Below are 24,776 nucleotides of genomic sequence, written 5' to 3'. Positions count from 1 at the left end.
ACTGGTCTAAACATATGCCAATTAATGTGAAAAAATAGCTATGTTAAACTTTATTCTTATAGGTCTCTTCAAAAAGAGGAAGTTTGGAAACTAAAGATGATACTCCATTTCGAAAAGTTCTTGGTAATCCAAGTAGAGGATCGATTAAGGCTGCAGCAGGAAATGGAGTAACTCCTGCCCGGACAATTCCCTCTTTGACATCTACATCCACACCTCTTAGATCAGGGTTATTAGAAAATAGGTATGAAAGATTTTTTTTTTCTTTCTTAGTCATTAACTCTGCCTATTTAGAAATGTCTTTTAGGCCTTTTAGAAAGTCCAATAACTTGGGGAAAAGAAGGAGACTTCTAGTTAAAAAACAACTTGTAAAGCGCATTTTTTGGAGATAATATTTGTCTTTTGTGATTTATGTTAGTGACATGTATAGAGCTTGCAGACACACAGTATATTTAAATGTGGTGTATAGAGTTAGATAGCAGTAGTCACAGTTCTTGTTCTTGAGTATGTTGGTTTATACTTTTTTAATAATGTGAAATAACCGTTTTTCTCTATTCTCTGTAGGACTGAAAAGAGAAAAAGAATGCTGTCATCTGGCTCAGAGTTGAATGAAGATTACCCTAAGGAAAATGATTCATCATCGTAAGTTTTAAGAACTTATATAACATTTAATCGGTATTTCTTCCATTAATAATTACAACCACTAGAGAAAATTGGGATGGTCTTCAGTTTATGGGAATCGCAAAGACAGAACAGGATTTAGAGTATTTTGGTAACAGTACACTGTAGGCTCAATAGAGAGAGGATTTGGCCATTAGTATTGCTTTGGTCATTTTGGTGCACTTCTCCCATCTTAGCTTTATTTGTTTGCAACACTTATAATAAGGATAGAGCTGAAGAACTCTATGTAAGTGTTTTTTTGTTTGCTGCTCTTTTAATACGAACCCCCTTCCTTCCTTCTTCCCTTTACCTGTAAAAAAAAAAAAAAAAAAGTACAATTTTTACCTTATTTGTGTGAAAAGTTAACTTAGGGGTAAAAGGGTATTAAAACCAGCATAGGTTCTAGGCAAGGAGCATCAGTCTTTTTAGAGCTACTTTTGGGGTTGAACAAAAGAGCACACCTGCAGTAGGACAAAGAGCATGCCTGCAGTAGGACAGTCACTAGCTCACAATCCTCTTCCTCATAATGGGAGACTTGTGGATTTTGTTTTTTTGTCTCTGTCTTCTGAGAGAGAAAACTTATTACACAGTTGCCAGTTAATACCTTAACAGAAGTCGGTTGGTAGTCAGTTAACTGGTGTTGAAGGCCAAAGGGTCACCAGAAAGAAGTTGGGAAAAAAGCTAAAGAAACGTTTTATAGTTTGAGTTCTTGATTCTATTGCTGTAACAGATACAAAAATCTAGGTAGCTGATAAGACTGGTGTGTTCTCTTAAACTACAATCACCATAGTCTCAGGTTCCTTTGTCTTCTATCTGCCATTCTTAATAAGTATATTCCCTTTGATGAACCAAGTTAGCTTCAGCCTCCACTCTCATATCTATATTCCTACTGGGAAGGAGGAAAGGAGCAAAGGGAGGGCATACAGCTTTTGTGTAGGCTGAAAATTTGTATACATAACTTTTATGCATATTACATTGGCCAAAACTTGGTCATGTGGTTATATCAAGTTACGAGGAGATCTGGGAAGTATGCCTCGCCCAAATTCTACTGTTATGACAAAGGAGTACAGTGGTTATTTGGGGACAACAGTCTGCCATAGTTTACCCTTCTAGCTAAAGATTTACCTTTGTTAATCATTCTTCCCATATGCAGAGTACCCCTACCTTCACCCTGATGGAGACAGCCTTTAAATCTCATTTAGTCATTATATCCAGCTCAGAGTCCAGGATCTCTGGGTTATGTGCAGTTCTCTCCATAAGGTCCAGCTGTGCCTTGGATTATACACCTCATGGTCTTGTTCACTTTAGTTCAGTTGCTCATTTGTGTCTGACTCCTTGCAACCCCCTTGCCTGCAGCACACCAGGCTTGCCTGTCCATCACCAACTCCTGGAGCTTGCTCAAACTCATGTCCATCAAGTTGATGATGCCATCCAACCATGTCATCCTCTCGTCTCTTTCTCCTGCCTTCAATCTTTTCCATCATCAGGGTCTTTTCCAATGAGTCAGTTCTTTCATATCAGGTGGCCAAAGTATTGGAACTTCAGGTTCAGCATTAGTCCTTCCAATGAATATTCAGGGTTGATTTCTTTTAGGATTGACTGGTTTGATCTTCTTGCCATCCAAGGGTCTCTCAAGAGTCTTCTCCAGCACCACAGTTCAAAAGCATTAATTCCTCTGTGCTCAGCTTTCTTTATGGTCCAACCCTCACATCCATACATGACTACTGGAAAAACCATAGCTTTGACTATAGGAACCTTTGTTGGCAAAGTGGTGTTGTACCAAAAAACTAAAAAGCAAGTTAATCTGCATTCCTCACTCCTGTCTCCACACACATAGCATTTATTATACATTGCTGGAGTAAGCAAAGGATAACCACAGCAAAAATTTCCATTTAGAAAAGACAAGGATTGGGAACTGAGGAGTCACTGGTCTATAGTAGAGATAAAATCTTGTTAGGCAGAAATTGTGAAGACAGTGAAAGCAGTGGAATAAGTTCTTAATTAACCCCTGTAACAGTCTGTCCGATCCTCTGGGAGGAACCCTTGCTCATTGTACTTCATATGACTCGTGGCTTTGCCCTTTAACAGATTCCCTTTGTCTGTTATCTTTCAAGGCCATAGCTGAAGGGGGTTTTGAAGACTCTGTTCTTTGGAGCCATGCAGCTTTGTAGCCTAGTTGATGCCGATGTAGTCCTGGAAGTTTAGAAAAGTCTAGAAATGTAAAAGTTTTAGAAGTTTTTTTAAAGGTAGAACATGCAGGGTTTTATAGGCTTGAGAAATAATTAGGGCCAGTATTTTTGTTATTATTTTGATTCTTTTAATTAATTATTATTTTGATTCTTTTAAATTTTGGAATAATTTTAGATTTACAGAAAAGTTGCAAAGATAATATTGAGATGTGCCTATATACCCCTCATCCAGTTTTCCCTAATATTAACATCAGTTTTTCACAAACTACTTCTCTAGTTACCTCTTAGCATTGCCTTAGTTTGAGAATCAGAAGCAATTGGATTTTTTTAGTCCCATATGACCTCCACTTACCACACAATTTTAATTCTAGGACATTGGCACAGAGAGATGTATTCATTTTCAACCTTGATTGCAAACCTGCTAGTTCTAACCCAGATTTATCTGTCTTGGATAGAACTTGCTGAGAGCAGTAAAAAGCACTAACACAGACCAGTGTTCTTAATTGTCTCAGTCTTTTCCTTTGAGTTCTGCCTCCTAAGACATTACAGGTAACAGTTCTATGACTATTTTGCTGAGATATAACAGTGCTCACCAGCTTTCCAGTCAGTAATATCTGTGTTTTTACCCTCTGTCTTACTACTGAGCTAGTTCTTCCCAGAACAGGGATCGAACCCATGTTACCTGCATTGGCAGGCTGATTCTTTACACGACCACCAGGAAAGCCCCACCATCTTATTATAGGTTCTTCACATTGATGCTTTTCAATTTCTGGGTGAGAATATTTAAAAAGGAGGATTAGTGGGATGAGCTGTAGCTCTTTTTGTCCTTACTGCTACAAATAGCCTTGAGGCTATAACTTATATTATCTACTTCTAGGATCCATTCTGGATTTGCTGCTTTTTTCATTAACACTTCTAATGGTGTTGATGACTTTCCTGGTGGTATGACTGATATCTTCTTCCCTGAGGGATCTGAGCCCATGGTCACTGTGCACTTGTCAGGCTGTGGTTGCTGCAATTACCCATTCAGAGTTAAAACTGAGCTTGAAAGCACCAAGAGATTCCCTGGTGAATTTCCTTTATACCAGACATATTCTTCTTGCTCTTATCATGTAGCAGCTACCCTGCTGTTTTATAATAATTTAAGTCAGTTACAGTTTGGTAACTCCTTTCCTTGGCTGTTGCTCTGCCAGCATGAGAAGCCCAAAATGAGTAGCAGCCATCGCTTTAGATTAAATGGGATTCTTCTTGTCCTCTCTTGTGAAAAATTTCCTCCTCTGGAAACCAGAACCACTAGATCCACAAAATCTAAATTGAAGGAACAAGAAGCACAAATTCTCCAAGTGTGTTGTTAAGACTGATAGCGGAGGCATTCCTACTTCTTGGTTTCCAGACCCATGTATTCTCTATAAATGTAATGGCCTGTTGGTTTATGTTATATATTGCATCTTGAAGGGCACCCAGTTCCTAACGAGATCATCTCTAATCTACACCTTTAAAAGGCTGTGGCCGTCAGCTTTGAGGTAAATGTGATCTGCAGTAGGGCCAGTGGATCCTTTGGTCCATATGCCCTTACTCTATTTTCCTCCTTTTCTTTTGTGTAAAGTGGATTCCTCATTCCACAATGATGTTATGTGAGATTTCATGTTAATAAATCATATACTCTTATAAAGCCCTCAGATAGCAGTGTAGCCAAGGCACTGTGGGTAGGAAAGGCAAAAGCAAACCTTAAATAATATGCCAGTCCCAGCCAGAATTAATTGCTACCCTTTCTGGGATGGAAGGAATCTAATGTAATCAACTTATCACCAAATGTCTGGTTGGTTTCCTTAGGGGATAGTATTCATTCAAGGGCCAGGGATCAGCCTCTAGAGTAGCTGAACAATTGGACATTGAGCAGCATAAGTTGCTAAACCAGACTTATTAAAAGGGATCCCCTATTTTAGGGTGCACTTGGAGCTTTTACCTCTACCACCATGCCTATTACTCATGGGCCCTTTGTGGAAGTATTTGGATGGCTGAGTACAGAGATTGACTGGCATCCACTAGACAAGTTACCATGGGTGATTGTTTAATGTCTCTTCAGTGAAGTTCTCTGGTGAGCATTAACATGTGAAACAGATCTTCACCCTTTGTACATACTGTGCATAAACCTCTTTCATAAATCTTTTTTCCCTGATTTTCCAGGCTTACTCCTAGGCCCCTGATCATCCATCTAGACCATTTACCACCATCCAGGGTTCCTCTGGCCCACGTTTCTCTCCATACAAAATGGACAGTGAGGTGCACTTCTCAAACTCTGTACAGTGGAGGATTTCATCTTAGTCCTGTGTTCCAGGGCAGTCCCTTAGTGGAGCTACAATGCAGCAACAGTTCATTTTCAGCTTGTATCAATGTACCGAGACGATCCATCCATGAATCAGGCACAGGTTTTTTTCTTCTTCTGTCTGGTCACCAGAATCCTCATAGATCTGTTTTCATTATCTATTCTTGTTTACTTGGATATACCACTTGCATTTTATGATGGATTACTGCTGTAACTTCCTGATCTTACAACTTCATGGATATGATAGCACCCAGCTTATGATGGCTTGCTCTGGTTGCATAGTTCCTTGATGACCCATAGTCTTTATGATTATTATTTAACCCATATCACTATATCAGTTATCTAGTGCTGTATAACAATATACTTGGAGAAGGCAATGGCTCCCCACTCCAGTACTCCTGCCTGGAAAATCCCATGGACGGAGGAGCCTAGAAGGCTGCGGTTGATGGGATCGCTGAGGGTCGGACACGACTGAGCGACTTCACTTTCACTTTTCACTTTCATGCATTGGAGAAGGAAATGGCAACCCATTGCAGTGTTCTTGCCTGGAGAATCCCAGGGACGGGGGAGCCTGGTGGGCTGCCGTCTATGGGTTCACACACAGTTGGACACGACTGAATGACTTAGCAGTAGCAATAACGATATACTTAAAATAGTAACTGTTTACTATTGCTTATAAGTCAGTGGTCACTTAAGTGGTTCTGTATATCTAGGCCTGTCTTGGCCAGTTGTGACTGGATTCTCTAATTTTCTCATACATGCATGGTCATTTGGTAAGTTGGCTCGGGATTAGCTGGTCCACAGTGGCATTCCTTGTATGACTGGCCATTGGCTGTCTAGTGGTTGGGGTGATGCAGGAGACTAGCCATGTTTTTTTTTTCACCTGGTAGGATTACCCTGGAGTTAAGCACATGGCAGTGGTAGGGTTCCAAAAGAATGAGTGAAAATTTGCAAGGTGCCTGTAGCCTTAGAATCAGGACTCAGGTACTGTTGTGTCTGTTAGAGTCTTTTGGGAAAAGGAAATCACAAGGCCAGCCTCATTAAGGGATAGGGAAACAGATGGCATTTCATAATAGAGGGCTTGGATACAAGGAAGGAAATAATTTGGGATTTTTTTTTTCAACAGCTTTATTGAGGTACAGTTTATACACCATAAAATTCACCTGTTTTAAATGTATAATTCTGTATTTTTGGTAAATTTTTTGAGTTGTGCAACCATCACCATAATCCAGTTTTAGAACATTTCTATGTTCTACCGCATTTTTCAAACGCTGTCTACCACATTTTTCAGACGATGGAAAGATTGCATGAGCTATATCCTCTTCTACTTTGTCCCAGCGCAGTTCACTACAAATGAAAAGTCTTGGTGGTATTACACTTTAGGATACCAAAGATTTTACCACCAGCCAATGGTATTTCTGCTACCATTGCCGAACAATTGATCCAGTTCCAGAATCTTGTCCTTAGAGTGTGCTTCCTAGACCCTTTTCTAGCACTAACTGTTGTTCAAGTTTCTCAGAAACAAACCCTGAAATGGAGAGTAGTGTCCAGGTGATTTAGTTAGGAATTATTCCCAGGGGATACCAGGAAGGGACTGGGGGAAGCAAGATACTGCAGTGCAGGAGAAAATGAGTGAGTGTGATCTCAGACAGAAATCTGATCTCTGACCAGAAAAATGCAGAGTTCAGGCTTCATCCTAATCCCAGAGAGAAAATCTGTTACATGCATTTCACCTTAAAACTATTCTAATCCAAGGCAGGGGAGCTTGACTTCTATCCTTTAGCACCTGACCTTACTTTTGACTCTGAGAGTGCAGGCAAAGGCTCTAGTAGCTTGAGGACAATCTTGTGAAGAGGAACCCTAGGTACTGGCTATCAAAAAAATTTAAAAAACAACCCAAATAGAAGAACTTGAAAAAGAATAGATACATGTATATGCATAACTAAATCACTTTGCAGTACACCTGAAAGTAACAAAGCATTGTTAATCACCTATACTCTAATATTAAAAAAAAAAAATTGGGAGGAAAAAAACTTTAATTGGTGTGAAGGAGAAGATACAAAAATAAAATCAGAGGGAATCTGGGTGGAGCATCTACATTGTCTGCTTGTAGGCTTTATTCATGATGGATCTCCTAAAATAAGCACTTTTAATCAAAGCATGAGCATGTTTCTCAATGGACCCTCTTTACTTAATATAGGTTCAGGTATTTGGGAATAATAGATCAGGGGAAAGGGGCTTAAGAAATTTTAACTTTATGTTCATGAACTTAAAGTAGTTTAGTCACTGTGAACTGAAATGTTGACATTTAGTAAATAACATTTCAAATTACATAGACTATAAGAACATTTTGGATTTTGTTTATTTTACTTTTTAGAGCTATTCATTATCAAGCTTGAATGGTTTGCTTCTTTTTATTTACTTATTTTCAATGTTTTTTTACTTTTAATTTTTTCACTTTAGTTCTTAATTGATTCTTTTGGTCTTAGTAGCTGAGTCATTTCAGCTGGGCTTGCTTTTGGCAAAGAAAACCTATATATTCTTGCTGTCTCTGATTTGACTTTTTTATAAAGGAACTGCTCCTTCATTTTTGCCTAATAACCAGGGTTTTGGATTGGATTGACTTTTGACTAGGTAATGAAAAGCTTGTTTTTATGATTCTCATTTGCATAAGGTTTTAACACCTTGTAGCGTAACTTCTAAGCACATCAATTAATTCAGCAATTGAAATGTAAATTCTAATGACAACTGTTTAAAATTAAGAATTATATCTTTATACATATATGTTTTGAATTAAATTATTAACTATAGGAACAACAAGGCTATGACAGATCCCTCAAGAAAGTATTTAACCAGCAGTAGAGAGAAGCAACTGAGTTTGAAACAGTCAGAAGAGAATAGGACATCAGGTAAGTATTTGGTCTTTGCATAATTTACTCATTTATGATATGATATATAGTATTAGACTAGGAATAGAAATGTAAACTGAGGCATATTTCTCACATATTTAGGAACACTGCATAAATTTTGTACTAGTTATTGGATGTCAATTTATATCCTGTTGTTGCTGTTTATTCACTCGGTTGTGTTCAACTCTTTGTGACCCCATGGACTGTAGCCCACCAGGCTTCTCTGTCCATGGGATTTCCCAGGCAGAAATCCTGGAGTTGGTTACCGTTTCCTTCTCCAGGGGATCTTCACAACCCAGGGATCAAATCCATGTCCCCTGCTTGGCAGGTTAGGGTTAGTTACCACTGAGTCCCCTGGGAAGTCCTAATTTGTATCCTAGTACTTAGCTAAAATATTTTTTAAAATATTAGAACTATAAGGGAATTTTTATTTTGCTTACAAGGAATTTAAGCTTTACGTCTCCCTATTCAACTACCTAGAATTAAGTTCTTTCATTGTCAAAGTACCTGGACCATGGAATGAATCCAAGGAGTTAAAGTTATTGAAATTAAAACTTATCAGTGTTGCTGGTTATTAGAAGTTCCAGAAGATCTTGTAATTATCGCATAAAGCAGTTGTATAAGCTCACCTTGTTTTTAACAAAAACTAAAAGATTGTCTCTGAATTTTTATTGCTGCTTCCTATACTTAGCATCACTCTGGTCCTCTGAACTTCTTAGAGACTCATGTATCTAGTATTGATTTGAATATTGTGTTTAACTTGAAATTGAAGAAAGCTAAAATACGGCATGATTTTGATAAATTGGGAGTTGGAGAGAATTCATTTCATCTGAACTCTAGAGACTCTGACAGAAAGAGAAAGCTCTAATATAATTATCACTTCTGAAGTAATAATTCATTATATAAATTCTGTTTTTTGGTTTTCAGCTTTTACAATCAACCTATGGTTAGAAAGGACTTCCCTGGTAGCTCAAACAGTAAAGCGTCTGCCTACAATGCGGGAGACCCAGGTTCAATCCCTGGGTCGGGAAGATCCTCTGGAGAAGGAAATGGCACCCCACTCCAGTACTCTTGCCTGGAAAATCCCATGGACAGAGGAGCGTGGTAGGCTACAGTCCATGGGGTCGCAAAGAGTCGGACACGACTGAGCAACGTCACTTTCACTTTCACTATAGTTAGAAAACAGAATACTTAAAGATGTATTAATACTTAATAGATGCATTAATACTTAATACTGTTGAAGTTATGGTACATCTTACAAGTGTTGATGTGGAAGAGGAGAGAGAGAGGAAAGTATAAGGGGTCAGGTGGTAAAAAGTTTCATGGAACAAAATGTAGAGAGTTTTAAGTGTGTTAACATTGCAAAGTTCATCAGTAGAACTCAAATAACACAACTGATGGGGAGTTCCCAAGTAATCCAGTGGTCAGGACCTGGTGATTTCACTGTCATTGGCCGGAGTTCAATCCCTGGTCGAGGAACTAAGATCTCACAAGCCACAGACAAAAAATAAATAAAATAATAAAATAACACAACTGATAATTGGTTGGAGAGAAGAGAAGAAGAGTAGAGATGATATAAATGAGAAATTCTAATTTTTCTTGAGGGAGCCAGCTGATGCTGTTTAAAATTAATAAATTGAGAAATTATACAAATGTTATATAAATTATACCTAATGTTATGGAGGAAATCAGAGAAACTGAATTGCAAAAACTGGTTAGAAATTGGGAGAAAAATTTGTGGAGCTTTAGGACTAGAGAATATTCTTTTGTAACCTCTTATAAACTTTTTCACAGCATTTGCTCTTCAGACATGCATATGTATGTATTACTTTGATGAAAAGAAAGGGGAAAATAGAGTTAAATGTAAACAAGCCCAATGCGTAATTTTATTATTAAATGAACTTGAATGGTTGATTTAGGAGTTAAATTTTTCCTGTGTCTGTTCATTTTTTTAGGGCTTCTACCTTTGCAGTCGTCATCTTTTTATGGTAGCAGAACTGCAGCCAAGGACTATTCTCCTGGCAGCACTAACTTAGACAGGTATGCACTGACTATATGCCTTGTGAGAACTTAAAGAGTTTTCTTCAGAATATTAAATGATGGGAGGATCTATGTGTTGTGCTCTAAATGAATACCAGTGTATTTAACAACATAGATGAAAATTACAGATTCATGACATTTTACTTACAGGGTACTCTAGAAGTGTTTTAGTTCAAACTATTACCTTTTATGTTTTTCAACACGTGTATAAACCTGATGTCTAGGAAGACTTGTCCTGAGGCCACAGGTTGTGACTGGCAGTGTGATCAGATTCTAGACCAGTGTATTTTCCATCATCCCAAGTAAAGTAATTCCCCACTGAGACATTTTAAAATTGCCTTTATTGCTTGCATGTTTGTTAAGCTACCTACCAGAATTTAAGGTGTTTTCCTAAAAGAGCAAAAAGTTTAACCTTAGTATCTTTTACTGGAAAAGGCTAGTCAGAAATTTAATTTGGTGATTCTAGAAATATAGCTCAGATGGAAAAGAATCTGCCTGCAATGCAGGAGACCCGGGTTTGATCCTGGGTCAGAAAGGTCCCCTGGAGAAGGAAATGGCAACCCATTCCAGTGTTCTTGCCTGTAGAATTCCATGGACAGAGGAGCCTAGTGGGCTACAGTCCGTGGAGTTGCAGAGTCGGACACAGCTGAGCGACTGACACACAGAGATGTAGGTTAAATTTTTGAGGTTTATTGAGTATGAATATATAAGACAACTGCTAAGCACTTGTCAAAGAGATGTGTTCATAGATTGCCACACAGAAGGGCAGTTGTAAAAAGTGAGAGTATAAATATGCTATTATATAGCATAATGACCACTCATAGATAATGACCAGTTAAGTCATATTTTATTTTTTGCTGGAATTTAATTCAAAGTGGTAAAAACACCTAGATTATTTGTGTTAAATGATTAAGGTGAGTTAAAGAATTTGATATTAGATATACTCAGCCTTGGGTGGAATCTTTCGAGCACTTTATGAATGCAATGGTTAACTCTTTGAATTTAAAAGAGGAAGCTTAATATATTTCTGCTTATTAGAAGAATCTTAAAGGAATCCAAGTTGAAAAAAAACTAAATTTGGTTTTCAACTATTTAAATACAATACAGATTTCTTTTCAAAGTAATAGAATGAGCATATTCATTGCACACAGGAATTATTGAAGAAATAAAAATTTCTTTTAATACAAAACTGCCCTCAAAGAGACGATGAAAATTTTCAGACTGGTAAGAAAAATAGTGCTGAGTAAAGGCTGAAGCCATAAAGCACGTATAAAACCCAGACTGGAGTCAAGTATTTAGGGCTGGGTCTTCAAAACCAACATGAGGTTGGAAACTGAACATGACCCCCAATCAGAACCTGATTTCTTATCTGAAGATACATGAAGCTGGATATCTCGAACTGCCCTCTGTGCTGGTAAGTAAGTGTTAGTCGCCCAGTCATGCCCGACTCTTTGCGACCCCATGGACTGCAGCCCACCAGGTTCCCCCATCCATGAGATTCTCCAGGCAAGGATACTGGAGTGGGTTGCCATTTCCCTCTCCATTGTGCTAGTAAACCAAGCCCAGACACTTCTGTGTAACTGCCTACGTTTGGAACCTTAAATATGCTGCTTACCTGATGCTCCCTCTACTTGTGCTCAGTCACTTCAGTTGTGTCCAACTCTTTGCAAACCCTATGGACTGTAGCGCACCAGGCTCGTTTGTCCATGGGATTTTCCCAGCAAAAATGCTGGAGTGGGTTGCCATTCCCTCCTTCAGGAGCTCTTCCTGACCCAGGGATCAAACCCACGTCTCCCACATTGCAGGCAGTTTCTTTACCACTGAGCCACTGGGGAAGCCTGATAGAAAGCAAATATCCAAAAATGGGGTTTGCACTAATTGGTATCTGCTTTAATGTTCCCTATGTAGGGGCAAAAATTCTGAACCCCTGATACAAAGTCCTGTGCAGATTAGAGGTCCAGACTGAGACAGCTACTAAACAAGCAAAAATGCATGATCATAGGATGTAGCATAGATAAAGAGATTGTAAATGTAAATGAATTTTATTTAAAAAGATTTATGGAAAATTTATTTCAAATTCATTAAAAATCTATGAATTTATAAAAAAGAGATTTATGTAGGGCTTCTTGGTCTACCCTCCATTTTTTTCTTTTTTTATGCTGGGAAAGATTGAGGGCAGGAGAAGAAGGGGACAACAGAGGATGAGATGGTTGGATGGCATCACCAACTCAATGGACATGGGTTTGGGTGAACTCCGGGGAGTTGGTGATGGCCAGGGAGGCCTGGCGTGCTGAGGTTCATGGGGTCGCAAAGAGTCGTACACAACTGAGCGACTGAACTTAACTATGTCTTAATAGCATTTTGGAAGAAAAAAAATAGACTAAGGAGAATAAAGGAAGGAAATTTGTCAAAGAAGTACTGGATGAAAATGATGAAAGTCCACACTGAAAAGCCTCAACAAATGCCAAACAGCGGATACATATTTTTTAAATCTACATTGTGGAAGATGATGGGTAAAGAAATTTTTAAAAGCTGCCAGAAACAAAAATATCATCTATAAAACGAAAACAGACTGACATCAGCAACAGTAGGGACAGAGGATATCAAAGAATTACACATCCAGTTAAATTTTCATTCAAAAATGCAAGGACAGAATTTATTTAGCAAGAAGAAAAGTGAACAAAGGAAGGAGTAGAAGTAAGAAAAATCAGTGAGCAAAAAAAATTTTAAGCATATTTAAAAATTAAGTACCTTTAAAATTTATTCTTTTGTAGAAGTAATAGGGGCATATGGTAGAAACTTCAGAAGCTACAGAGTGCATGCAGTGAAAAGTAAATCTCTCCTAACTCCTACTTGTTCATTTTCTTTCAGGAGGCAACTGCTATTACTAATATCTTTCCAGACTTATTATGCATCTAAATATATTTTAATAGTTTTTATAAAAATGATTAGGATTGAAAACAAAAGATTAACAGAATAGTATACTAATAAGAGGTTACAATAAATGAGTGGAGAAGAGTATGGGAAATTAAAACATTTTAAGTTCCTTATTTTGTTTGAGAGGAGGCCACAGTTAACTTTGTTGTTGTTCAGTCTCTCATTTGTGTCCAACTCTTTGCAGCCCCTGTGGACTGCAGCACACCAGGCCTCCCTCAACATTTCCTGGAGCGTATGCAAACTCATGTGCCTTGAGTCCATGATGCCATCCAACCATCTTGTCCTCTGTCGTCCCCTTCTCCTGCCTTCAATCTTTCCCAGCATCAGGGTCTTTTCTAATGAGTTGGCTCTTTGTCTCAGGTGGCCAAAATATTGGAGTTTAAGCATTAGTCCTTCCGATGAATATTCAGAATTGATTTTCCTGCAAAAATCATAGCTTTGATGACACAGACCTTTTCAGCAAAGTAATGGCTCTGCTTTTTAATATGCTCTCTCAGTTGGTCATACCTTTTCTTCCAAGGATCAAGCATCTTTTTAAATTTCATGGCTACATTCACCATCTGCAGTGATTTTGAAGTCCAAGAAAATAAAGTCTGTCACAGTTTCCATTGTTTCCCCATCTGTTTGCTGTGAGGTGATGGGACTGAATACCATTATCTTAGTTCTTTGAATGCTGAGTTTTAAGCCAACTTTTTCATGCTCCTTTTTCATCTTTATCAAGAGGCTCTTTAGGTCGTCTTTGCTTTCTGCCATAAGAGTGGTGTCATTTGTGTATTGCTATTTCTCCTGGCAATCTTGATTTCACCTTATGGTTCATCCAGCCCAGCATTTCGCATGATGTACTCTGCATATAAGTTAAATAAGCAGGGTGACAATATACAGCCTTGACGTACTCCTTTCCCAATTTGGAACCAGTCTGTTGTTCCATGTCCAGTTCTAACTGTTGCTTCTTGACCTGCATATAGATTTCTCAGGAGGTAGGTAAGGTGGTCTGATATTCCCATCTCTTGAAGAATTTTCCACAGTTTGTTGTGATCTACATAGTCAAAAGCTTTGGCAACATCAGTAAAACAGAAGGAGATGTTTTTCTGGAACTCTCTTGCTTTTTCGATGATCCAACGGATGTTGGCAATTTGATCTCTGTTTCTTCTGCCTTTTCTACATCCATCTTGAACATCTGGAAGTTCTCGGTTCACGTACTGTTGAAGCCTGGCTTGGAGACTTTTGAGCATTACTTTGCTAGCATGTGAAATAAGTCCAATTGTGCAGTAGTTTGAACATTCTTTGGCATTGCTCTTCTTTGGGATTTTAATGAAAACTGACCTTTTCCAGTCCTGTGGCTACTGCTGAGTTTTCCAAATTTGCTGGCATATTGAGTGCAGCACTTTCACAGCATCATCTTTTAGGATTTGAATTAGCTCAACTGGAATTCCTTCACCTCCACTTGCTTTGTTTGTAGTGATGCTTCTTAAAGGCCTCTTGATTTCACATTCCAAGATGTCTGGCTCTAGGTGAGAGATCACACCATCATGGTTATCTGGGTCATGAAGATCTTTTTTGTATAGTTCTTCTGTGTATTCTTGCCACTTCTTAGTATATTCTGCTTCTGTTAGGTCCATACCTTTTCTGTCCCTTACTATGCCCATCTTTGCATGAAATGTTCCGTTGGTATATCTGACTCTCTTGAAGAGATCTCTAGTCTTTCCCTTTCTGTTGTTTTCCTCTAGTTCTTTGCATTGTTCACTTGGGAGGGCTTTCTTATCTCTCCTTGTTATTCTTTGGAACTCTATTCAGATGCTTATATATTTCCTTTTCTCCTTTGCCTTTCACTTCTCTTTTTTTCTCAGCTATGTGTAAGGCCTCCTAAGACAACCATTTTGCCTTTTTGCATTTCTTTTCTTGGAGATGGTTTTGATCACCACCTCTTGTACAATGTCACGAACCTCCGTCTTCTATAGTTCTTCAGGTACTCTGTCCGTCAGATCTAATCCCTGGAATCTATTTGTCATTTCCACTGTATAATCGTAAGGGATTTGATTTCGGTCATACTTGAATGATCTAGTGATTTTCCCTACTTTCATTAATTTAAGTCTGAATTTGGCAATAAGGAGTTCATGATCTGAACCACTCAACCTCCCATTCTTGTTTTGCTGACTGTATAGAGCTCCTCCATCTTCTGCTGCCAAGAATATAATCAATCTGATTTCAGTATTGACCATCTGGTGGTGTCCATGTGTAGAGTCATCTTTTGTGTTGTTGGAAGAGGATGTTTTCTATGACCAGTGCATTCTCTTGGCAAAACTCTGTTAGACTTTGCCCTGCTTCATTTTGTACTCCAAGGCCAAACGTTACTCTAGGTATCTTTTGACTTCTTACTTTTGCTTTCCAGTCCCCTATGATGAAAAGGACATTTTTGGCATTAACTTAGACATTAAAAAGTTAAAGATGACTTCCACTTCTGTCCAAGATGGACTGTCAAGGACCACATTATCCTCCTTCCTTAAACAACCAAGAACCTGGACAAACTATGTGAAACATTGCATCTCAAGACATTGGACATGAATCAGTGAAGGACAGTGATCCCTGAGAGATGGGAAACAAATTAGCCTTATGACTATGTTAGCTTGCTTGCTAGTGAAAGTTTCTAGGTTGCCACACAGGGAGGGGGAACCAGGCAGAGCCAGTCCTGGGCTCTTCCTGAGTTGAGGAAGCAGAGCTAGGAAACTAGGGAATGCAAGGTGGCTAGAATTCACAGAGCAGAGTACTAGAAGGGAAAGCTACACAAAGAAGGAATTGTAGAGATCTGCAGAGTCCCCCTTGAGTATTCATTTTGAGTGCTGAGCAGCATGTGCAGGTGAGGAGACTGGTAAAGGCCAGGGAAAGAACCACCCTAAAGGATCTAAGTGGATGATACTTAGAATATACATAAAGCCAGGCATAGTTCCTGTTCCCTAATGACAGTTTGAATGCCTACAAAAAGACTTGTCTCATTAATGAGGAAAAACTTACCCTAGACGAATTGCTGCTCTGCTTCCAGATAACAGACCTTAAATCCAACATTGTACTGTTTCTGGGTAACCTAACCACATCCCAGAACAAAATTTGAGAATGTTTATAGAAATAAAAAGTATCCAATACCCCACAAGATAAAATTCACAGTGTCTGGCATCCAAGAAAATATTATAAAGTGTACAAAGAAACAGGAAAAAACAACTCATAAGGAAGAGAAAAATTAATAAATACTGACTCAGAAATGACACATGATTGAATTAGTAGACCAAGGGTATTAGGTTATTAACCTACATCAGTAATGGCAGTAAGTATAAATACACTAAATGTTTCAGTAAAAGACTGGATTTTAAAGGAAGAATAATAATCTATATGCTATGTAAAAGAGAACTGCAGTATAAAGATGGAGAAAGGTTGAAAACAGAAGGATGAAAAAATATACATTTGTCTTGTCCAAACTATAGTGTACAGGAGTACATAGTAAGGAATAAAGCTGATAGAAAGCTAATGATAACTTCAGGGTTATGATTGGGAAGGGGCACTTGGAGGTTTTTGACATTAATAGTTGTTACTTATGTGTTTGCTTTATAAAAATATGTTAAGCTCCACACTTTAAACAACTGTGCTACACATTGGACTTTTCTATTCTATTTCACAATTTTCTTTTTTAAGTAAAAAACTAAACAGTGGCTAACAGATGTCCTTGGCACATAGTAAGTTGTTCGAGTACAGTTGGTTTTTCCTTATAAAAAAGTGTATCATATTCCTGCTTTATAGGATGCAAAAAGTAAATGTCCAGGCAGATTAAAGACCTGAATAGGAGGGAAAACAAGATTTTAAATTGTTAAAAGCATATAGGAAACCATTTCTCTGACCTTACTTTATAGAATGATTCTTAAGACAGAAATTGAAACCATAAAGAAAGACTGATATGTTCAACTTAGGTAATAATGAGGAAATTATAAAATAACAATGAAATCATGTTCCATTCATTAGAGGGATAATACTGTAACGGAGACTATGTGAAAAGGGGAAATTCTCTATTGGGGGAAATTCTTTATTGGTGGAAATATAAATTGGTACAGCATTTTTGGGAAACAGTCATTAGCTAGGAAAATTTTAAATGAAAATTAGAAATATTCCTAACATTTTCACTGCTAAGCATATAAATTAGAGTAAGTTCTCAAGGAGATTGGGTAAGAATATATGTTGCATAATAGTGAAAAGAGTTCACTGCCTAAAGGTTTTCAAGACTAGGTAAACTGATGTATGATAGCCATCGAGTGGATAAAAGTGAATAAAAAGTAAAACTATTTTTTCTCAAGCCATTAATTTGGCTTATTTTGATTGTACATTACCATATTATTTGCCTCTTCAGCTCCCTATCACCAGATTTGCTAGTTTACATTTGTGAAATTTTTTTCCCAAGTGATCATTATTACTGATATTTCCTCAAATTTAGGATATTTACTTTCCCCTAGACATTGACTTCTCTGAATCTAGTAGGGGAAGAAAGCAGTATTCAAATTTGTTTTGTTTCTTCATTATTTTTTCTTTTTCATAGGACTAATATTTCAAGCCAAACTCCATCTGCCAAAAGAAGTTTGGGATTTCTTCCTCAGCCAGCTCCTCTTTCTGTTAAAAAACTGAGGTGTAACCAGGATTACACTGGCTGGAACAAGCCAAGAGTGCCCCTTTCCTCTCACCAACAGCAGCAACTGCAGGGGTAGGTAAATTATTTTATTTTGCTTTCTTTTTATAAAGTGATTCAACTGAAGTATGTTTTACTTGGTATGTGTGCATGCTAAATCTCTTCAGTTGTGTCCGACTCTTTGTGTCCCCATGGACTGTAGCCCACCAGGCTCCTTTGTCCATGGGGATTCTCCAGGCAAGAATACTGGAGTGGGTTGCCATGCCCTCCTCCAGGGGATCTTCCTGACCCAGAGATCAAACCCACATCTCTTACATTTGCTATATTGGTCTCTTACATCTGCTGTATTGGCAGACCAGTTCTTTACCACTAGCACCACCTGGGAAGCCCTTTTACTTGGTATTAAAAATGATTAAAAGAGTCATAAATTATAGTTCTCAAATATTTTTTCACTTATTAAAGATTTATCACGTCCATGAAGTTCCGTTCATTATCTGGTCTCTGATTTTTGGACCTTGAAAACAAAATACACGTGTGTGTGTTTCTTTGTAAATGTATGCTGCTGCTGCCGCCAAGTCGCTTCAGTCGTGTCCGACTGTGCGACCCCATAGACAGCAGCCCACCAGGCTTCCCCGTCCTTGGGATTCTCCAGGCAAGAACACTGGAGTGGGTTGCCATTTCCTTCTCCAGTGCATGAAAGTGAAAAGTGAAAATGAAGTCGCTCAGTTGTGTTCGACTCTTAGCGACCCCATGGACTGTAGCCCACCAGGCTCCTCCAAATGTGTATATATATATGAAACATCATAAAGCAGAAAATGCGTATTCTTAAATCTCATATACTTCATCCATCTCCTTAGATACTTCAGTATTTATTTTATTTTTCTCTTTCCCAGCCCCTTCATGCTTTTATTTTTATTAACCATAAAAAATGAGATCATGGTATAATAGCTATAATAATAATATCAATCATAGCTAAAGTGTTTGTTATGTGCCAGAAACTGTGTTTCAATGAATTTTGTCTTTAAATCCTCACAGTAGCTCTCTGAGCTAGATGTATTTAAAAATCTGTTTTTGTAGATTAAGGGAGGAAGGCTTGTGCTTCCCTGGTAGCTCAGCTGGCAAAGAATCCACCTGCAATGCAGGAGACCCTGGCTCAATTACTGGGTCGGGGAAATTCCCTGGAGAAGGGATAGGAGACCCATTCCTGTATTCTTGGTCTTCCCTGGTGACTCAGATGGTAAAGAATCTGCCTACAGGGTGGGAGACCTGGGTTCGAGACCTGAGTTCGATCCCTTGGTTGAAAGATCCCCTGGAGGAGGGCATGACAACCCTCTCCAGTATTCTTACCTGGAGAATCCCATGGACAGAGGAGCCTGGCGGGCTACAGTCCATGGGGTTACAAAGAGTCAGATGTGACTGAGCGCCTACACACAGTGCAGCACAACTAAGGCTTAGAGGAATTCATTAACTTACTTGAGGTGTTGTAATACACTAATAGTGAATCTAGGCAGTTGGAGCCCTCTTTCATTTTTTTCCTTCCAGCTTTATTGCAGTATAATTGACATACAGCACTGTATAAGTTTAAATTGGACAGCATAATAATTTGACTCATATACATCATGAAATGATTACCACAGTAAGTTTAGTGACTATCAGTCATCTTACATAAATAGAAAAAGAAAAATTTTAATTGAAGTATAGTTGATTTACAGTGTTGTGTTAATTTCTGCTATACAGCATAATGATTCAGTTATACATATTTAAAATTTTCTTTTCCATATGGTTTATCATAGGATATTGAATATAGCTCCCTGTGCTATACAGTAGGACTTTGCTGTTCATCCTTTCTGTATATAATAGCTTAGATCTGCTGACCCCAACTTCCAACTCTATCCTTCCCCTTGGCAACCACCAGATGTTGTTTATGACCATGACTCTGTTTCATAGGTAGGTTAATTTGTGATGTATTTTCGATTCCATATATGAGTGATATCATATGGCATTTGTCTTTCCCTTTCTGATTTACTTCACTTAGTGTGATAATCTCTAGTTGTATCTGTGTTGCTGCATATGGCATTATTTCATTCTTTTTTATGGCCGAGTAGTAGTCATATATATACATACACACAGCACATTTTCTTTATCCATTCATCTGTCAGTGGACATTGGGTTTGTTTCCATGTCTTGGCTACTGTGAATAGTGCTGCTGTGAACATAGGGCTGCATGTGTCTTTTTTAATTATAGTTTTGTCTAGATACATGCCCAGGTGTAAGACTGCTGGATCATCTGGTAATTCTTCTACTACCACCACCACCCATTAAGGAAAGTGCACTTTGTTAAACTAACAGAAGAGGATGTGCTTGAATTAGTCACCAGATCCACAAAATGAATACAAATGTTAAAAAACAGGCCACCTCTATATAGACTAGAAGTGAAAAACAGAAATATGAATCAAAATATTTAGTCCAGTAAAAATTCTGCCCCCAAAACCAATATGAACTGCAAGAAAATTGTCATATAGCACTCAAAACTGAATTAAATATCTTCAAATAAGCATTTGAAGATATGAAAAAAAGCACCATAAATCAATAATTCTAACCCACAATCAGAATGGGCAAGCAGGAAGAAATGACAGTTGCTTGAACACAAAAGAGAGAGAGGAAGAAAGACAACATCATATCAAAAATTAAGTCTAAATGAAAGTTCCCCAAGGGAAAATAAGTTCAAATGAAAATTTAATAAGGGACTTTGAAGGAAAAAACAAGGAGGAAAATAAGATAAAGAAGTATAAGCGGTCAGTGAGGAAGTGGTTGAATTAGAAAACAGACAAGGAAGGTCCCATGGCACATAAAATTAGAATCGCTGAAGAAAAAAAAATCCTGACAGTGAAACAGAACTAGTATTTACAACCATAACCCAAGAAAACTTTGAAATAAAATTTTCAGAAATAAAATTACTGAATTTATACATTCAAAAAGCCCTCCAAGTACCTGGAATATTGAATGAATAAGACACATCTTAGTACAAGTATAAGACTTTAAAGATGAGGAAAAATCCTCAGTGCCTTGAGTCAAAAGATGAAATAATTTGTGAGGGAAAGAGGAATAGACTTCTCAGTCATCATTAAAAGCAGATGAAAAAAGAACATCATTTTCAAGAAACTTGATGAAAGAAAGGATAAACAGATATGCCAATCTAAGCTGTCAGGTATGTGGGCTAGGAAAAAATAAGTTTTAAAGTGGAAGAACTTGGAATAATGTACACATAAGCTCTTCCTTAGGTCTCTATAGGGTATGAGCTTCATCCAGCCAAGAGGTAATGAAGGAGATACTGGCAAAAGATAGATGGTGAATATTTCATATATTCAGTTATAGAGATAAGACTAAAACAATAGTGGAAACACCAATATATAAGGATGACATATAGATATTATCTCTTCTGACAAAGGAGTATGATTGTAACTAAAAATGGAAGCAGAAAAGTAGAATAACTAAATTGACTGTCATCAGTAATAAGTGCAAGTCAAAAAGTACTATTTAAAATGGACAGATTAGTTAAAAAAAAAAATTAACGAGCACTATAAAAAAGTACAAATACAGATACAACCACTTTTTAAAAAAACCTTTTTTAAAATCAAGATATCTCTAAAACACCAGATGAATAAGTAAAATATACCAATGTGACACAGTTGAGTCCAAATGTATTTGTCACATCAAGAAATGTAAATGGGCTGACACATCTAATAGAAAAATATTTTCAAATTAGCTCAGAAAGCAAAACCAACTCTATGCTGTATACTAGAGATATACCTAGAACAGTGATTTTTAAAGTTGTAAGATAAAGGGAGGGAAAGCAATTTGGCCGTCTGATGGAAACAGTTAAGAAAGCAGAGGTTGCAGTCCTAATAGCTGATAACATAGAATATTTAAGGACATAAAAGATAAAAAACATCATCAGATAGATCTGCGGAAAATAGTAAATGCCATACTCTGATCATAGAGTATAGACCTTTTCAAGCACATATGGAGCACTCGCAAAAAGTAATCATATGTCAGGGCACAAAGGAAAAATCAGGAGACCCCATAAAGTAGAAATGGGACAGCCACCATCTTTTGATCACAGTGAAATGAAACTGGATAATAAACATGAAACTAAATATTAAAAATGTAACTTCCAACTAGAAATTCTAAAAACCCTATTAAGTGATCCTTGCTGCTACTGCTGCTGCTAAGTAGCTTCAGTCGTGTCCGACTCTGTGCTACCCCGTAGATGGCAACCCACCAGGCTCCCCTGTCCCTGGGATTCTCCAGGCAAGAACACTGGGGTGAGTTGCCATTTCCTTCTCCAATGCATGGAAGTGAAAAGTGAAAGTCAAGCCGCTCAGTTGTGTCCGACTCTTTCTGACCCCACGGACTGCAGCCTACCAGGCTCCTCCATCCATGGGATTTTCCAGGCAAGAGTACTGGAGTGGGGTGCCATCACCTTCTCCATTGAAAATAGTATGACAGTTCTTCAAAGAATTAAGAATAGATTTACCATACGATCCAGCACATATATCTGAAATAATTAAGAGCCGTGATGTGAACATATGTTTGTACACCCATATTAATAACAGCATTATAAACAATAGTCAAAAGGTGGAAGCAGCCTAAGTGTCTACCAATGAATGAGTAGGTAAACAAAATGTGTTATTAATATATACATACAATGGAATACTGTTCATCCTTAAAAAGGAAAGAAATTCTGACACATGCTACAGTGTGAATGAACCGTGAATCTACTCATTATGCTAGGTGAAACCAGTCACCACAGGACAAATACTATATGATTCCACTTAAATGAATTACCTAGAGTAGACAAATTTGTAGGGTCAGAAAGTAGAATGGTGGTTGCCAAAGAAAGGGGAATGAAGAATTATTGTTTAATAGGTACAGAATTTCAGTTTGGGAAGATGAAAAAATTCTAGAGATGAATGGTGGTGAATGTACTTAATGCCTTGTAAGCTGTACACTTAATGGGTTTTTTGGTAAATTTTGTGTTTTATGTATTTTACTATGATTTTTTTTTAATGACCTCAAATTAATAACCTAACTTTACACTTTGAGGAACTAGAAAAAGAGTAACAAATGAAGCCCAAATTTAGCTGAAGAAAGAGAATAATAAAAATTAGAGCAGAGATCAACAGCCTGGAGAGTAGAAAAATAATAGAGAAAACCGAAAGTTACCTCCTTGAAAAGATCCACAAAATTGACAGATCTTTAGATAAACAGGCAAAGAAAAAAGAATGAAGACTCAAATCACTAAAATAAAAAAATAAAAGTACATTGCACCAACATTACTAAGATAAAAAGGATTATAAGAGAATATCCAACAAATTTGATAACTAGGTGAAAGGGTCAAATTCCTGTAAGGAATGGAAAATTGTGAGGTTGTAGGAAAAAAAAATGTAAAGAAAGTAAGAAGTAGGTGTATGAAATTAAAAGCAAAGTGAGATACCACTTTATACCCGCTAGTATGGCTGTAATTTAGAAAGAAACAGAAAAAAACCCCTGAAATAACAAAGGGTGTTTTGGTAAGTTAAAAAAAAAAACCACATTGCTGAATAGTATATAGTAGTATACTACCTTTGTGTAAGAAAGAAGGGGAAATAAGAAAAGACATGTATCTTTGCTTATGTATGTATATATATATAGATTTAAAATACTATATAAAATATAGTTATACAATATATTCAGTATTTTAAGTATAGAAATTATTTTAAATTATAAAAGTAATATTTTATATTAAATATAAGGTAAGTAGATACTTCTTTATTGATATTTCATGTTGCTGTATCTTCAGATTCACTGTTTCCTTCCTCAGTGTTTAATTTGCTATTAATTTCATTCGATAAAATTTCATTTCAAATATTTTTTTCATTTCTTGAAATTCAGTTTTTAATATCTTCATTTCTTTCCTAGTGTTTTTGTTTTACTTCACATCCTTGATCATGTACTTGATCACATACATCCTGATCACATACTTCACATCCTTGAAGCATATTTATAATAGCTGTTTTAATATCCCTGTCTGCTGTTGGGTTTGTTTTGAGACTTGTGTTTAAGCTCTTTGGGGTCGAATCTTAAATGGCCTTTATTCTAAGGCTGATTTAATTCCTTTCTTGAAGCATGGGCCCTCTGTGGTCTCTACTAATGCTCCATGAATTCATCTACATCTCTCTACTCTGACTGTTGGGAACCTAAAAACTTAGATTCTGCATGAGCTCTGGAAAGTGTTTGGCTAATAGCTTTCCAGTAATCATTCTTTTCCTTGAAGTTCTTCTTGCATGCTATCTTGGGGTTTCACCTTATGCATACACAAGTTGGTTTTTCAATCTAATGCTCAAGCAGACCCCTGTGCAGATTTCTGTAGCTCCTCCTTTGTACAGTTTCTTTCTCCCAGATTCTCTGTCCCAGAAACTTTAACAACTTCAGCATCTCAAACTCCAGTTTCTTTCAACTCAACTCAGCAAGATTTCTGGGCTCTGTTTGGGTACCACTCCCTGAACTCCCCTGAACTCTAGTTTACAAATTGCTTCCAGGCTGAAACCCTGCGTAAATGGTAGGGCTGATAGTATTTGCTTGCCTTCTCTTAAGGATTGCAGTCCTGTGCTGCCTGTTGTCCAGTTTTTCTTTGTGTCATATTCCAGATCCTGATACTTTCTCACAGTCTGAAGTGGAAGTTTTTAAGGGTATTTAAAGTTGATGTCACTGATGAGCAACACAGAAATATGTGCCTCTGAAGGTGATGCCCTTGGAAGGACATAGTAGCATTATGTATCACTATGTGGACTTCAGTCTGAGCTGACTTATCATAAGGAAATATCAAACCCAATATGAGGAACATTCCATTAACCAGGATGGATGGGGCGCATGGTGTGGGGAGCAGAGGGGTGTGCTGCATTCTGCACAAATTGTCAGTGTCTTGAAAGTGAAAGCTGAAGAATTGTTTCAGATTAAAGAAAACTAAAGAGACATGAAAACTAAATTTTGCATTATGTTATCCTGGACTGAATTTT

At 37.5% G+C, this 24,776-nt stretch overlaps 1 protein-coding gene across 12 annotated transcripts in view; it reads left to right on the top strand.

Annotated features, from left to right (window-relative positions):
- Positions 1–24,776, top strand: part of USP37 (ubiquitin specific peptidase 37) — an 87,225-nt gene that overhangs the window by 21,283 nt on the left and 41,166 nt on the right. For all 12 annotated transcript variants that reach the window (XM_025278256.3, XM_044937790.2, XM_044937794.2 and 9 more), the window contains 5 exons: positions 63–241; positions 562–639; positions 7,984–8,081; positions 10,037–10,121; positions 17,632–17,793. In XM_025278256.3, the coding sequence (XP_025134041.1) occupies positions 63–241; positions 562–639; positions 7,984–8,081; positions 10,037–10,121; positions 17,632–17,793 (602 nt within the window). The remainder of the gene's footprint in view (positions 1–62; positions 242–561; positions 640–7,983; positions 8,082–10,036; positions 10,122–17,631; positions 17,794–24,776) is intronic.

The sequence above is a fragment of the Bubalus bubalis genome, chromosome 2 (assembly GCF_019923935.1).
Source record: "Bubalus bubalis isolate 160015118507 breed Murrah chromosome 2, NDDB_SH_1, whole genome shotgun sequence".
NCBI classification, from domain to species: Eukaryota; Metazoa; Chordata; class Mammalia; order Artiodactyla; family Bovidae; genus Bubalus; species Bubalus bubalis.
The sequence above is the reverse complement of the archived record's forward strand: the minus strand, read 5'-3'. Positions and strand labels throughout refer to the sequence as shown.